The sequence below is a fragment of the Lissotriton helveticus genome, chromosome 8 (genome assembly GCF_964261635.1).
Source record: "Lissotriton helveticus chromosome 8, aLisHel1.1, whole genome shotgun sequence".
In the NCBI taxonomy this organism is placed as follows: domain Eukaryota; kingdom Metazoa; phylum Chordata; class Amphibia; order Caudata; family Salamandridae; genus Lissotriton; species Lissotriton helveticus.
The window spans coordinates 1,436,235,754-1,436,250,501 of record NC_136069.1 but is presented as its reverse complement, the minus strand read 5'-3'; the positions used below and the strand labels follow the sequence as shown (position 1 = coordinate 1,436,250,501).

At 48.1% G+C, this 14,748-nt stretch overlaps 1 protein-coding gene across 2 annotated transcripts in view; it reads right to left on the bottom strand.

Annotated features, from left to right (window-relative positions):
* Positions 1-14,748, bottom strand: part of JAM2 (junctional adhesion molecule 2) — a 314,246-nt gene that overhangs the window by 58,812 nt on the left and 240,686 nt on the right. For both annotated transcript variants that reach the window (XM_078658366.1, XM_078658365.1), the window contains exon 5: positions 2,931-3,136. In XM_078658366.1, the coding sequence (XP_078514492.1) occupies positions 2,931-3,136 (206 nt within the window). The remainder of the gene's footprint in view (positions 1-2,930; positions 3,137-14,748) is intronic.

The following is a 14,748-nucleotide window of genomic DNA, read 5'->3' as shown; positions in this document are numbered from 1 at the left end:
TCTAGTGGGGGGGCTGTATGGAGCTAGAGGGGAAGGTCGTTCAAGGTCTTGGCAGCGATGTAGAAAAAGCAGCGCCCACTGCTGTGGCTGCGACGGATTTGAGGGGTGTGTGCGAGTGCTGAGGAGTGCAGGTGTCTTGCAGGTTGACGGAAGTTCAGTCGATGGTTGAAGTAGATAGGGCCTAGGCTTTGTTGGCGTGCATGAGGAGCTTGAACTGGCATACTTTGTGGATGGAGAGCCAGTAGAGGTGTCTCAGGTGGGGGGCGATGTGGGTTAGTTTGGTGTTGGTTGGGATACATCTGAAGGTTCTGCAGAGCATGCAAAGTGAGTGGATGCAGGAGGCGGCAACTGTTTTAACTTGTCATTTCATGATCAGTTGGCTGTCAAGGATGATGCGGAGGTTGCGAGCGAGGTCGGTCGGTGTCAGTGCAGGTTCGAGTTTTGCAGGCCACCAGCTGTGGTCCCCTGCAAAGGTGTTCTTCCCGAAGATCAGTACTTCAGTTTTGTCGGAGATGAGTTGAAGGCAGTTGTCTCCCATCCATTTGGCTACGTTGGTCACAGAGTTTCAGAAGTTGGTTTTGGAGGGGCTCTTTGTGAGCGAGAGGTTCAGTTGAGTGTTATCTGCATAGGAAATTATACTAAGTCCGTAGTATCTGGTGATGCCTGCTGGGGGGGTCATGTAGATGTTGAACAGGGTGGGGCTGATGGATGATCCTTGTAGTATGATGTCTTTGGGTGCTGCGTTAAAGGGAGGCAGTCCGATGCTCTGTGAGCATCATGCGAGGAAGCAGGCGATCCACACGAGGGCTTCTTGCTGTATGCCTATTTTGTGAAGTCTGTTGATGAGGGTGTTGTATGAGACTGTGTTGAACGTTGCGGAGAGGTCGAGGAAGATCAGGGCCATGGTTTTTTCACAGTCAAGAAGTGTTTGGATGTCGTCTGTGGCAGCAATCAGTTCGATCTCAGTGCAGTGGTTGCCACTGAATCCTGATTGAAAATGTCCAGTAGGTGATTTTGTTCCAGGAAATCGGTGAGCTGCTAGTTGATGGCTTTCTTAAGATCTTTGGCCAGGTAAGGGAGCAGGGAAATCGGATGGTCATTTTTTATATCGTTGGGGTCAGCAGAGGCTTTCTTTAGGAGGGGTCTGATGTCTGTGTGTTTCCATCTGTCCAGAAAGGTTGCTGTGGAGATTGGGGGTGTTTAGAATGCTGGTGAGTTGCATGCTGATTGAGTTCATTGCAAGCTTGTAGAGATGGTGAAGGCAGGGGTCGGTGGCTGTCCCAGAGTGGATGGAAGACATGATGGCTGAGGTAGTCAGGGAGGTGAGCGGTGAGCAGGTGGTGATGGTTTTACTGGTGATTGCTTGTTGGTTGAGGTAGTCTGGGTCGAGGGTGGCGGGTTGGATGGTGAAAATATGTCAATGTTGGTGATCTTGCTGTTGAGAATCGCAGAGTTCTTGTGAGGGGTGGATGGTGTTCTCTATGGCTTCTCTATGGCTGGATTGGAGATTTATTTGACTATTTTGAAGAGTTCCTTTGTGTGGTTGGCTGCGGAGTCAATCTGGGAGGTGACGGCTTGGCTTAATAGTGTAAATATTATTAGGATATGCCACTGCTGCGTTGAGAGATTCATTGAGGTCCTTTCATGCCCATGAATTTGTGGTATGTGACATGTGCTGAACTGAATTGTTAGTTGTTGAGAACCTGTGCATGTTGAGTTGATTTGTAAATGGTGCATGTTGAGGTGATTTGTAAATGGTGTATCATCTGGCACTTCTGTTGCTTATGGCGTTTTTGAAATATGTTTTGCATCAGTGTGCTGCCCAGGTGAGTAAATGTGTATGTTGTCTTAAAAATCTAATTTATATATGTATTACATTACTTGCTGAGTCTTCTAATTAGGATGTCTATTTGTTGTTCCCTTGTACGCTGACACCTGCAGGAGGGGTAATATAGCATAATGTAGTGTAGTTTTGCTGCACTTTAAAGAATGGGTAGCAGTGACCTTTGCTCTTAATTGAGAAATGATTGTGGTAAAATGAAGGGTTAGCTGCATGTGCTAGCCTGCTGAGGAACATCAGATCGTCAACAATTAGAAAATGAGCCACCATATCAAATAAAATCAAGAATAGACTGGTTTACCAAATTAAATAATATTAAAATGGATGAATCAAAAATAATAAAGTATATATATATATATCAAGAAGTAAAATTGAAAACAAAATCTATATTTAATTTTGAATTAAGCTACATATGTCTATATTTGAGCATTTGTTTGGTGTAGACTTGTTTTCATTTTGTTTTGAGGTTCAAATCATAGAACTTTCTTAGGCAGGGGGCCCCTGGCTACCAATATTGACCCAGTGGGGGTCCCCGGATTGGAGTAATGATTCAGTGGGGGTCCACAGAAGAAAAAAGTTTAAGAACTGCTTGTCTAATGTATCAAAATGGTATTTGGGTGATTCAGGATTCTCCTGGAACAATATTTATTAGACTGTGGTCTAACCAGAATAACTATTATGAACCATTAAAGTGTTCATTCAGAATTATCGAGAATGGTTTAGGATGAATCCTTCCCAGGTGGGAGAGAACAGGTATGACCATGTCTTCAATTATGTTTTGGTTGTAAGATTTTGTGATCAAAGGGTGCATGCTTTCAATTTCCTTACCACTGACGTTTGAGTGAACTGAGATCTATAACCTTATCACAGTACTCTCCAAGTATTTTATTTTTATAAAGGCTGTTCTTCTGGAACTTCATTAATAGTCATCAATCAACTGAGTCAAATTTAATCATCGAGGTCCATTATATGATTTCCTTTGTTCAATGGTCATGGTGAAATTAAAACTTCTGAAAAGCTTATCAGCATGTACTGAACTTGCAAGTGTGTAAGCTGTAAAAAAATTAAAAAAAGAAAATAAGGCACTTACTAATGTCCCAGAATTGATATTTATTGTATAAGATCCTGGTGAAGTTTTGACCTTTGCAGTTGGAGCTTTAACCTGTAAACGTTCTCCATCTTTGTACCAATCATATTGGGATGCAGGAAATCCTTCATTTTCTCTACATTTTAGCTCCGCTACAGTACCAGTCATTACATTTCTGGGAACATCACACATAGGAGTAGCTGGGAGCACTGGAAAAGAGAAGCACATTTGTTTATTAGAAGAGGTACTTAAACATACCTATTTCCATGCTAATTCTAATATCAATTACAACACATGGCATATCATAACAAAATGTCATTAAAGCAATTAAAAATTGAAATGCTCTATGCAGGCTCATCTAACAATTGTTCTTGGTGTACGGTGCTAGGAAATGACTGCTTGCCTAGAAATTCCCTGTGAGCCTGGAAAGACCCCACTGGAGGGCGGAAGGGCAGGTAATCCTTTGCCATCACCAACTGCTGTTCCCCTGCTTATGTGTCTCTGTCCAGACCCGTTAAGGCAGCCGACTTCTGCTGTGGTGTTTGGCGTAGGCCTGGTCTTCCAAGCACAGTGTCCGTTCTCCTCTCTTTCATACAAAAGGTAGATGTGGAAGACCAGAGTAAAGTGAGGGGGAGTAGTAGGATACAAGGCATTCTTAAAACACATGTATATGTGAAACAGCTACAGGTAGGATAGTGTCTGAATACTAGTTTCTTTTAAAGAATGTCAAGAAAAGGAGGAAATCCATGATGGATGTGGCTGGAGAGTAGCAGAACAAAGAGGGTGTTTTATAAATATTTTCTTTGAGAGGGATGTACAAGAAAGTAACTTTTTGAGGGAGGCCACATTTTGTATGAGTGCTCCAAGACTCACATACACCTATATATCTTGTATGCCAAAAACAATTTCTTAACCATTGATACATCATTTGGAAATCTGAGTAATTAATTATTGCCAAAAAAAAGAGTGCCAAATTGCATGCTGGATCCATGTTCAATAAGTCAGTACGTGAGAACTACAGATGAGATACCCTCCATTTGAAAATCTTACAAAGACTGCATCTGTCAGAGAAAATCAGTATGTGGAATATCAGACATTGAGTGTTTAATCTCCTAAAAATGTGAGGTACAGAATCACAATTCTATTTGCTATTTCTTTGAAGATGTAATTTAGGAAAACTTTAGAATATCAGACACCTACTCCATATTCCCAAGTCTTGGATACCTGCACAAAACCCCTCAAGGACAAGGGACACTCAATGTAAAACAGATGCCCTTAAACCACATAAGGAAGCACATGTCAACCAACTGATGAATAATGAAAATTTTATTTCATAATATTTATGAAGACACAAACACAACTACCAAACCAAATAGGATTTACATCCACCTTCAATCCAGGCAGATGCACCATACAGAGCTCAGATGTTCCCTGAGGCTGTCATTGCCGTAACTGGAGGGAGTACAGAGAACTCTGCCCTCTATTGTTATGTTCCATATAGGTACCCCAATATTGGCTCAAGTACTGAATGCACCTTTCACCTACATTCCCCTGATATTACACTGCATAGCGGTTCTTAGTACTGACCTTTTACCTAGTTACGGTAATGCTTAAAGATTACACGGGGTTGTCTCCGAAACATTTATGCCTCATTCATTATGCATGAGGATTCTTGGAATCACAGCAGGACAGCAGGCCTACCATCTCTGTGGAATTTTAGTTCGTGAACTGAACATCATCTGCGCCATCTTGCCCATTCCCCAGACTCATGTATGAACATACACAACAGCCATTTTAGGTACCATGGTCTCCTTGTTCACGATCGATCATCAGCGCACTTCCCTGACCCTGCAAGCATCCCCCATGCACCCTGGCTGCCCCCGCGCTCACATGCACAAGTCATGAACCCTCCTCTTCCGCATGACTCTGCCTCTGGGAATCACACCCCGCGCCTGACCAACACCTCCTTTCCTTCCATGAATACCCCTCTTTTGATGACCCCTTCCTCTGAGCCCGATTGTCTGTACGAACCGCTGGTCATCCCTTGGCCTGAGGATACAGTTTATTGCCCACTACTGTATGCACTCGACCCTTTTCAAAGGAGCTACTATTGATCATGACCTCCCCACCCCCTGAGATTCGATCAGGCGCACACATTCCAAAGGAATCGGCGAAACACTCAGCTGCGTGATAGCCCCCTCCTGTCGTATGGGGGGTGAGGACCTCTACTGTAGCCACGTGTTGGAATGAGCCGGAACTGGGGGGGTACCGGGGATGTCATTTTTCATTACTTCACAATGTCTTTATTGTAATAAAGAATGGTCACATGTCGTAAACCAGTGTATAAAAGGCCAGGCCTCAGAGAGGCTAAAGAGAGCACCTCGAGACGATACCTTGTTGTCCGATCTGATGTGTTCTGCTCCGTCGGAATAAAACGTGTTTCCTGTCTTCCTGTCTCCAGCGCCTGCCTCTTTATTTGATAATCTTCATAAGGTATTAGAGGCGTTTAACGCCGGGCAAAATTACTTAAGAAACATCGACTAAATCGCCTGACCATAGTACTGATCTTCTTCAATTGGCGTCCCAAACGTGGGGCCCATCAGCGACACGTGGATCCGGTGGGAGAGGTCCCAACGACAGAGTGAACGACTGCAACGATCGGAAGAGCTCCTGTCCGATAGACCCTCGTCTGACAGCCGATCATCTGAACTTCACTGGTTCCGAGCAGACCTCTCCCCGAGTGATCTACGGTCCTGACTGGGAACCATCAGGAGTGCCGCGGTAGTAACAGAGAGTGGAGGACGATCGGGCGCTGGAAGCGGAAGACGAGAAACTGTCCATACGGTCCGGGTAAGGTCGTGTAACACGACAAACTAAGAAATATTTGATTGTTTGATTGGAAAATACTAGTATTACTCTCCGAATTGTTGGTTCTCTTGGAGATTCTCTGTCTGCAAACTGAGAGGGATAAAAGTATTCTCTCTTCCTTTGCATGCAGCGAAGGGTAGGTAATGCAGGCTTTTGCCCCCGTTGTAATCCGTCGTGCCTATCTTTTCTCCCCCACTGATTGATTGTTTGCCCGAACATTGTTTGTTCGAGGATTGTTTTTCTCGAGAATTCTCTGTCTACAAACAGGGAAGGGTAAAAAGTATTCTGTCCTCCTTTGCAGATAGTGAAGAATAGGTAACGCAGGCTTTTGCCCCCGTTGTAACCCGTCGTGCCTATTTCTTTCTCGCCACTGATTGTTTGATTGAACGAACATTAATTGTTCGATATTGGTTCTCTCTTTGGGTATTCCCTATTTGCGAATACTGTAGAATAGAAATATTCTGTCTAGTCTTCGCGAAGTAGTGAAGGATAGGTAGTGCAGACTTTTGTCCCCGTTGTAACCCGTCATGCCTATCTTCTCCCCATGGTCAGTAGTTGGATCAGCCCGGACCGCTTATTAGAGATGACCCATCCAGCTCCATTGGAAGGCACCCCTAATAAGGACATGTTCACTAAACAAGGACTAGTCGCTATAGCTTATAGTAAGTTATGGCATAAATATACGAAAAAGGACCCCGAAAGTCAGTGGCCACTGATAGGTTCCTTTGATGATCATAAAATAAAAGCGCTAGAAGCAGCTGTTAGAATAAATAAGGTAACACCCACTATGCTCGATAGTATCGGCATGTGGCGCAAAGAAGCAGAGCAGCGAAGGAAAAGAGAAGAAACAAAAATAGGGAAAGAATTACGAAAGGCAGCCCACCTGGCAGCGAAGGAACTAGATGAAGAGATAAAAAGGAGAGAGGAAGTTAGACAAACGCAAGAATCAGGGTCGACAGGCCAATGCCCTGTTAGGACCCCCTCTACGCTCTACCCAGAGATGCCCTCCAAACAACGGGCAAACGACGAGTTACTGCTAGGTCCTCCGATCATCTACATGCCCCCTCCTTATGCCCCCTGCCAGCCACTGGCACAGCACCTACCAGTCCTGAGTGCGGGCGAGGGTGACCCTAGCGCTAGTGCCCCGGCCCTTACGGCCTTCGCACCGGCCACATCGGTAACAACATCAGATGAACTCGAGACTGGCAAGCAGCCAACAGCCAGACCAAATAGGTTGAGCAAAGACGAGCGGGATGGGATTGACAAGATAGCAAAGGCACTGGTAGAACGGAAGGAGAGCGAAGAATATACGATGAATATGCACAATTCACATGCCGGTAGTCACAGGCGGCATTTCATTTTACGGTTCAGCTACCACACCCTGAACGCATATGAGGATAGGTATCAGAATAAGGGTCCTGCTAAACTGACGGATCTATATAGAAAGGTCGATGTAGGAGATGGGACTGAGAGTGATGTGACGGACCTCTTCATACAAATGCTTGAAGTCTTCCGCCACCTCACGGAGCAGAAACCAGAGGTCAAGATTACAGTTGAGCCCCTAAAAGCAGCCAACACTATGATGCCTATCAGAGAAGCCGCCCCCTACTGGGTTCCCCCAAGAGGTCAGGGAACAAACGACGATATTAACCACGCAGATGCAAAAGGGAGGGTTGTGTACAACTGGGTTTATCAACCATGGGATCGACAAGATATTTTAACCTTTAGGCAAACCCTGCCCGATTTAAGAAAGAACCCGACAGCATTTTATACCGAACTAAGTACAGCCTTGGGCTCAACCATAATGACTCTAGCGGACATTGATTTGTTTTTTGGGTTATGTCTGCCGGCTGACGTGTGGAAGCAAATCCGGAAGGCCAACCACACAGATCTGTTCGGACATACCTGGAATCAACTCAGTGAACTAGATAGGCAGCGAGAGCCCGGTAAGAAACCTGTAAAAGACATACTGGAACTCCCGGACAAAATAGTGCAGAAGCTAAAGACATTGATCCCAGAGAAAAAGGTAGACTGGTCGATAGTCACGGCTTGCCGTCAGAAACCCCAGGAAGACGTATCAGAATATTTCTCCCGATTTGAGACAGTGTTCTCCGACTACAGTGGCCAAGACATGACCACCGCAACCGGACAACACCTATTCGTGCAAAACTACGTAAAGGGGCTATTACAAGAGGTCTCCCAGAAGTTACAGACAAGCGAGAGTAGTTGGGGGGCCTCCAAACCTGCAGCTATCCTTCAGATGGCTCAGTATTACGAACACCAAAAGAACAAGAACGAGAGGGCGACTGAGAGAAAGAAAAAGGACTTAAAAGAACGAGTGATGATTGCTCAATTACAGGGAGTGACTAGAGGAAGGGAGCAGTATAGGGGAAACTACCAGTCGAATGCCCCTAGAAATCCACCCCCTAGAGACCGCACACCCACACCCGGCGCTCCACGAACAGACCTCGATGAGAACCAGTGTGCGTTTTGCAAAGGATTTGGCCACTGGAAGTCTCAATGCCCGGTCCTCCGAGAAACGATTAAGAATAACGAGACAAGGGACATGGCAAATGGCCCCAGGACAAGAGGGCAGGGACGAGGGCACACCCACGACACCAACAGTAACCGACCTGGCAGACCGAACACATTTGACCGCCCCCGACAGAATCAGTGCCAACAGTCCGGCTGCGACAATGCTCACGACTTTGCATAGGACTGCCAAGGGCGAGGGAGGAATCCAGTCGAGCTCTGTGTTGACCAGCAAGGTCCTTACGTCACCGCTAAGGTCCTGGGTACAAAGTCTCCATTCTTGGTAGACACTGGAGCAACACGTAGTGTATTATCAAAGCGACTGATTCCAAGGGCACCCTTGTCTGGCTCACACATTACATCGATAGGTTTCGATGGAACGCCCTCCACTAATCCCCTGTCTGTACCTATCTCCTTTGACCTAGGAAACAACCCCACGGACACAACATTTCTGCTCTCCTCCAACTCCCCTGACGCCATTATGGGTATTGATCTACTAAAACATTTCCGAGCTACTATTAGGTGTTCCCCAGATGGAGTCCGAGTCATCCTGTACGACAACCCGAGCATGTCCAGATCCTGCCCCGCACAACATATGTACTCTATCACTGATGCTGACCTAACCTTGCTCGACACCCTACCCCTGTACCTGTGGGCCAGAAACGACTCGGATGTAGGACGAATGATGATCGATCCTGTGCACATAACTGTTCGACCAGACGCCATACTCCCGAAACTCCCACAGTACCGGATATCGCCCGAAGGCGAGAAGGCATTGGTAGCGATTATTCAGTCCCTGGTAGATGCAGGAGTGGTAGAGGAAGTGGTTAGTAATGTTTGCAACAGCCCTATCCTACCCATTGTTAAGAAGCAAGGTGAGGGAGATGAGAAAGCGTACCGCTTCATCATCGACCTGCGAGAAGTCAACAAAGTGGTAGTGCCACAGTACCCCGTAGTCTCAGACATCACCACCATTCTGACCCTCATCCCGTCCACTGCCACCACCTTCACCGTTATTGATCTCAAGAATGCATTTTTCTCTATCCCCATCCATCCAGACAGCCGTTATCTCTTCGGCTTCACCTTAAAAAAAACGTTCGTACCGATTTTGTAGAGCTCCTCAGGGCTACACTGAAAGTCCCAGCATTTACAGCCAGGCCCTCAAAAGACAGCTGGACGCCGTCCAGCTACCAGATGGAGTGGTGTTGATCCAATATGTCGATGATATCCTTTTGGCGGCCGACACCACTCCACTTGCAATCACGGCCACTATCCAACTCTTGCACTTTCTTGCGGAGAATGGCCACAAAGTCTCCAAAAAGAAACTGCAGTTCTGTCAACCTCAAGTGACATACCTAGGCCATCTCCTGTCCAAAGAAGGGAGGAAACTTACACCCGACCGAATCCAAACCATCCTAGACACCCCCATCCCAAAAACACAGAAGCAAGTCCGTTCATTGGTGGGCCTTACCTCTTTTTGCCGACAATGGTTACCAAATTTCAGTCTCGTCATAAAACCCCTACTTTCCCTGTTGGCCAAAGATGTTCCCTTCCCACTCCCTTGGACCCCCGTATGCCAAGCGTCCTTTAAGGAGTTGCGAGACGCCCTTTGCTCGGCACCCGTCCTAGGAACGCCAGATTACTCCAAGCCCTTCTCTCTCTTCACTCACGAAAGGGAGGGATGCGCATTGTCTGTTCTAACTCAGCCCATCGGCTCCAAACAACGCCCTTGTGCCTACTTCTCTGCCACTCTTGACCCAGTCGCCAGAGCTTTACCTGCCTGCCTTCGAGCAGTAGCCGCCGCTGCTGTCTCTATCCGTCAGAGTGAGGGAATTGTACTTTCAAACTCTCTCACGGTGTTAGTACCCCACGCAGTTGACACCCTTCTGAACCAGACCAAGACACAACACCTGACTAGTGCACGACTGACGGGATACGAATTGACTCTACTTGCACCCCATATCACTCTTAAGAGATGCACGACTTTGAATCCTGCTACACTGTTGCCCTTGCCTGAAAATGACCCCGATGTGCCCCCTATACACGACTGTGTGACCCTCACGGACGAACAGACCAGGAGTAGAATTGACCTCCGAGACATTGCTTTTACAGACCCTGATGGAGAACTATGGGTAGACGGTTCTTGTATCAAACTCCCAGACGGCACCACCTCAGCTGCCTATGCGGTGACGACAGCCCGAAAAGTAGTTGAAACAGCCCGTATCACGCAACGATCCGCACAGGCGGCAGAGCTAATTGCCCTCACACGAGCATGTATTATAGCAGCAGGAACTACGACAAACATTTACACGGACAGCCAGTATGCCTTCGGGGTGGTTCATCATTTTGGGCTCTTGTGGAGGGAAAGGGGATTCCTGACGTCCCACGGCACACCCATTCTCCACAGAGATCTAGTCTCCGCCCTGATTGAAGCAGTTCTCCTCCCCGAACGATTAGCAGTGATCAAATGCCAGGCACACAAGAAGGTGACGGACTTAGTTGGACAGGGAAACGCACTGGCCGACATCACTGCCCGAACCACAGCTGAGAATAGGACGACGACACACATGTATGTGACCAGGTCACAAGCAGAAAAATGGACTGACGCTAGGGAAACGATTAGGGACATCCAGTCGGCCAGCACACCTCACGAACTGACTGAGTGGGCACGGGTGGGTTTAAAGGACGACGAAGGCTGCTGGCGGACAAAAGACACAAACAAGTGGTTGCTGCCTGACTCATACTTGATCCCCATACTGACTATGGCACACTCCCCTGCACACATAGGTTCTGCCCCCATGATTGAACTCATTTCCAAAGTCTGGCACAACAACAAAATCCCCGACTCAGCCAAACGCCTGGTCCAGCAGTGCCTTATCTGCCTACAACACAACCCCGAGAAAGGAACTGTGGTACCCCGGGGAGGGTTTGGGACCCCCGACCACCCCTTTGAAGTCCTTCAGATGGATTACATCCAGCTGGAGAGATGCCAAGGCTTGAAGTATGTGCTAGTCATTGTATGCGCCTTCAGCAAATGGGTGGAAGCCTATCCAACCCGTGATAACACTGCCATGACTACTGCCAAAGTACTACTGAAAGAGTTTTTCCCTCGCTACGGCCTTTGTCGAATTTTATGGAGCGACAATGGCCCCCACTTCATAGCTGAAGTTATCCAACTAATCTTGAAGGGGCTAGGGGTAAAGCAAAGGTTCCATGCGGTCTTCCATCCCCAATCCGCTGGCCTAGTTGAGCGACACAATGCTACACTGAAACTGAAACTGTCAAAAATAGTGGCCACCACAGGACTCAAGTGGCCAGATGCCCTCCCACTGGTATTGCTATCGATGCGCTCCACTCCCACTAAGCACCACTTGACCCCCTACGAGGTAGTGTTTGGGCGACCAATGAACCTCTGGACTGCCCCCAAACCAACCTCCATTCACGATGTCCCCGACGTCCTGCTGTCAGATTATTTGTGCAAATTAACTAAAACGTTGTCTGTCATTCATCAACAGGTGCAGCAGGCCATCCCCGATGCTTCCAGGGGGCCCGGTCACGATATCCAACCGGGAGATTATGTTCTAGTCCGGAACTTTCAACGGGCGAAGAGTCTGGAACCCCGGTGGACGGGCCCCTGGCAAGTACTGATCACCACTCGGACGGCTCTTCGAGTGGAGGGAAAAAGGCACTGGCTGCACGCCCACCACTGCAAGAAAGTCTCCTCGACCCTGGCCACGACAGAAAACGTCGACACCCAAGAAGAGCTCCTGAACAAAGACCGACCATCGTTGAACTGCTATCCTGATACCGAGGCACTTGAACTTGCAAAATTCTCTGATCCCACTGTGCCATCCCGGGAAGGGTATTTCCTGCGTCGAAAGGAGGGAGCTTCGGCTAAGTAGACCACGGACTAAGTTAAAATCTCAGAACGGTGACCTAAAACAACCAAGGGTTGCCCGGAGAGAAGCTAAACAAAGTCTGTGGTTCTGCCCACTACCGAGCACCTTGAAGATGATGGAAGCGCCAGACAAGAAGGTGATGGAAGCGCCAGATAAGAAGATGATGGACGCAACCGGAAATACCCACTATAGGAACCCAAAGGCTGACAATTTGCACAGATCAAAGACAATCGCCTTCTTCATTGTCTTCCTCTTTTGCCTCCTCCTCATGACTTCCTTCTGGATCTTGGAGGACAGCACACCCGCTCATCAGATATTGCTGACCACTGCACAGCCAACCACCATGAAAGAGCATCACCTGATCTCCCTTTCGCCTCAGCTCCGAGAAAGGCGTAAGGAGTTCTGGAACAATTCCTTCGTGCAACTGTTGCACCAGCACAACCTTGCTACTAATGCCACGAACTGCTGGATCTGCGGGTTGCTCCCGCATGCCACTGAACACTCCATACCTTTCATCCCTTCTCCTTTCTCAGTTCACGGCTCCTGCCTCGCCTGGTTGATCCTCTTGCAGGAGAGCCACAAGGACAACGCCGCTTCTGGTCAGACAGTGTCACACTTCTACTATGGGTTCTGGCTGAACAAAACAGGAGGAACGTCTGCCCCCTTTTGTCCTGTGGCCTCAGGTTCCGCCTTCCTTATGAACATCCCTGCCAAAGAAAGAGTCGAAATGCAAGTGCTCCACAATCCAGCCAGACCCACCTTCTCCCTCCTGCGGAAGCAAACGGCTGCCACCCTGACCGTGGCCCTGTCTGTCATCAATGTCACAGGACTCGTGTGCCTCGAAGGCCAGGGAACGCAGCTGGTGGGTCACAGTTCCTGCCGCATCACCAGAACATTGGTCTCAGTTGATCCCCCTTCCTTTGTTGCTTCTCCGAATATGTACTTTGTTTGTGGCACCAAAGCTTACACCTGGCTCCCGAAAGGTTGGAGGGGTACGTGCTACATCGCCTTCATTCTTCCTCCCACGTATGTGGCCTCAGCCTACCATCACCGGCAAAAGCGCGCCGGAGACGTTGGACAAGCCGACTCCACCGGAGCACAGTTCCTGGATGCAGCGAAGGGACTTGTTCCTCTGTGGTGACCAATGGCAAACAGCCGCGCTATCCGACACCTGACTCAGGCAGTAGAAACAACCATTAACATCACGGCTGGCATCCTCGCTAACAACACGGCTGAGCTCCAGGCAGTCCGCCTGGTGGCTCTCCAAAACCGCCTTGTTCTAGATGTGATTCTGGCCGACCGTGGAGGAGCATGCCGCATCATCGGCTCCAGCTGTTGCACCTACGTGCCAGATAACTCGCCTTCAGTCTACAAAGCAATTGAACACCTCCACAGACTATCCTCAGAGGTTCACCAAGAGCAAGAAGGGTGGTCGCTTGGAGGCTGGTTTTGGGACACTTTGAAGGACTGGGGATGGAGGTTGTTTACATTTATACTGATACCAGTCGTGATACTGTGTGGGTGTTGCTTAGGTATTCAATGTTTGCCACCTTTGTGTTCACTCATTTCTAACTGTATGTGCCCTAAGACTTTGGACTTTAGAACTGAGCACATGAGTCCCCTCTATGAGATCGAAATACGTGGTCTTATGGGGATAGATCCGAATTGACAAGCTGGCGAGACATGTTTAAAGGGAGGATTGTGGAATTTTAGTTCGTGAACTGAACATCATCTGCGCCATCTTGCCCATTCCCCAGACTCATGTATGAACATACACAACAGCCATTTTAGGTACCATGGTCTCCTTGTTCACGATCGATCATCAGCGCACTTCCCTGACCCTGCAAGCATCCCCCATGCACCCTGGCTGCCCCCGCGCTCACATGCACAAGTCATGAACCCTCCTCTTCCGCATGACTCTGCCTCTGGGAATCACACCCCGCGCCTGACCAACACCTCCTTTCCTTCCATGAATACCCCTCTTTTGATGACCCCTTCCTCTGAGCCCGATTGTCTGTACGAACCGCTGGTCATCCCTTGGCCTGAGGATACAGTTTATTGCCCACTACTGTATGCACTCGACCCTTTTCAAAGGAGCTACTATTGATCATGACCTCCCCACCCCCTGAGATTCGATCAGGCGCACACATTCCAAAGGAATCGGCGAAACACTCAGCTGCGTGATAACCCCCTCCTGTCGTATGGGGGGTGAGGACCTCTACTGTAGCCACGTGTTGGAATGAGCCGGAACTGGGGGGGTACCGGGGATGTCATTTTTCATTACTTCACAATGTCTTTATTGTAATAAAGAATGGTCACATGTCGTAAACCAGTGTATAAAAGGCCAGGCCTCAGAGAGGCTAAAGAGAGCACCTCGAGACGATACCTTGTTGTCCGATCTGATGTGTTCTGCTCCGTCGGAATAAAACGTGTTTCCTGTCTTCCTGTCTCCAGCGCCTGCCTCTTTATTTGATAATCTTCATAAGGTATTAGAGGCGTTTAACGCCGGGCAAAATTACTTA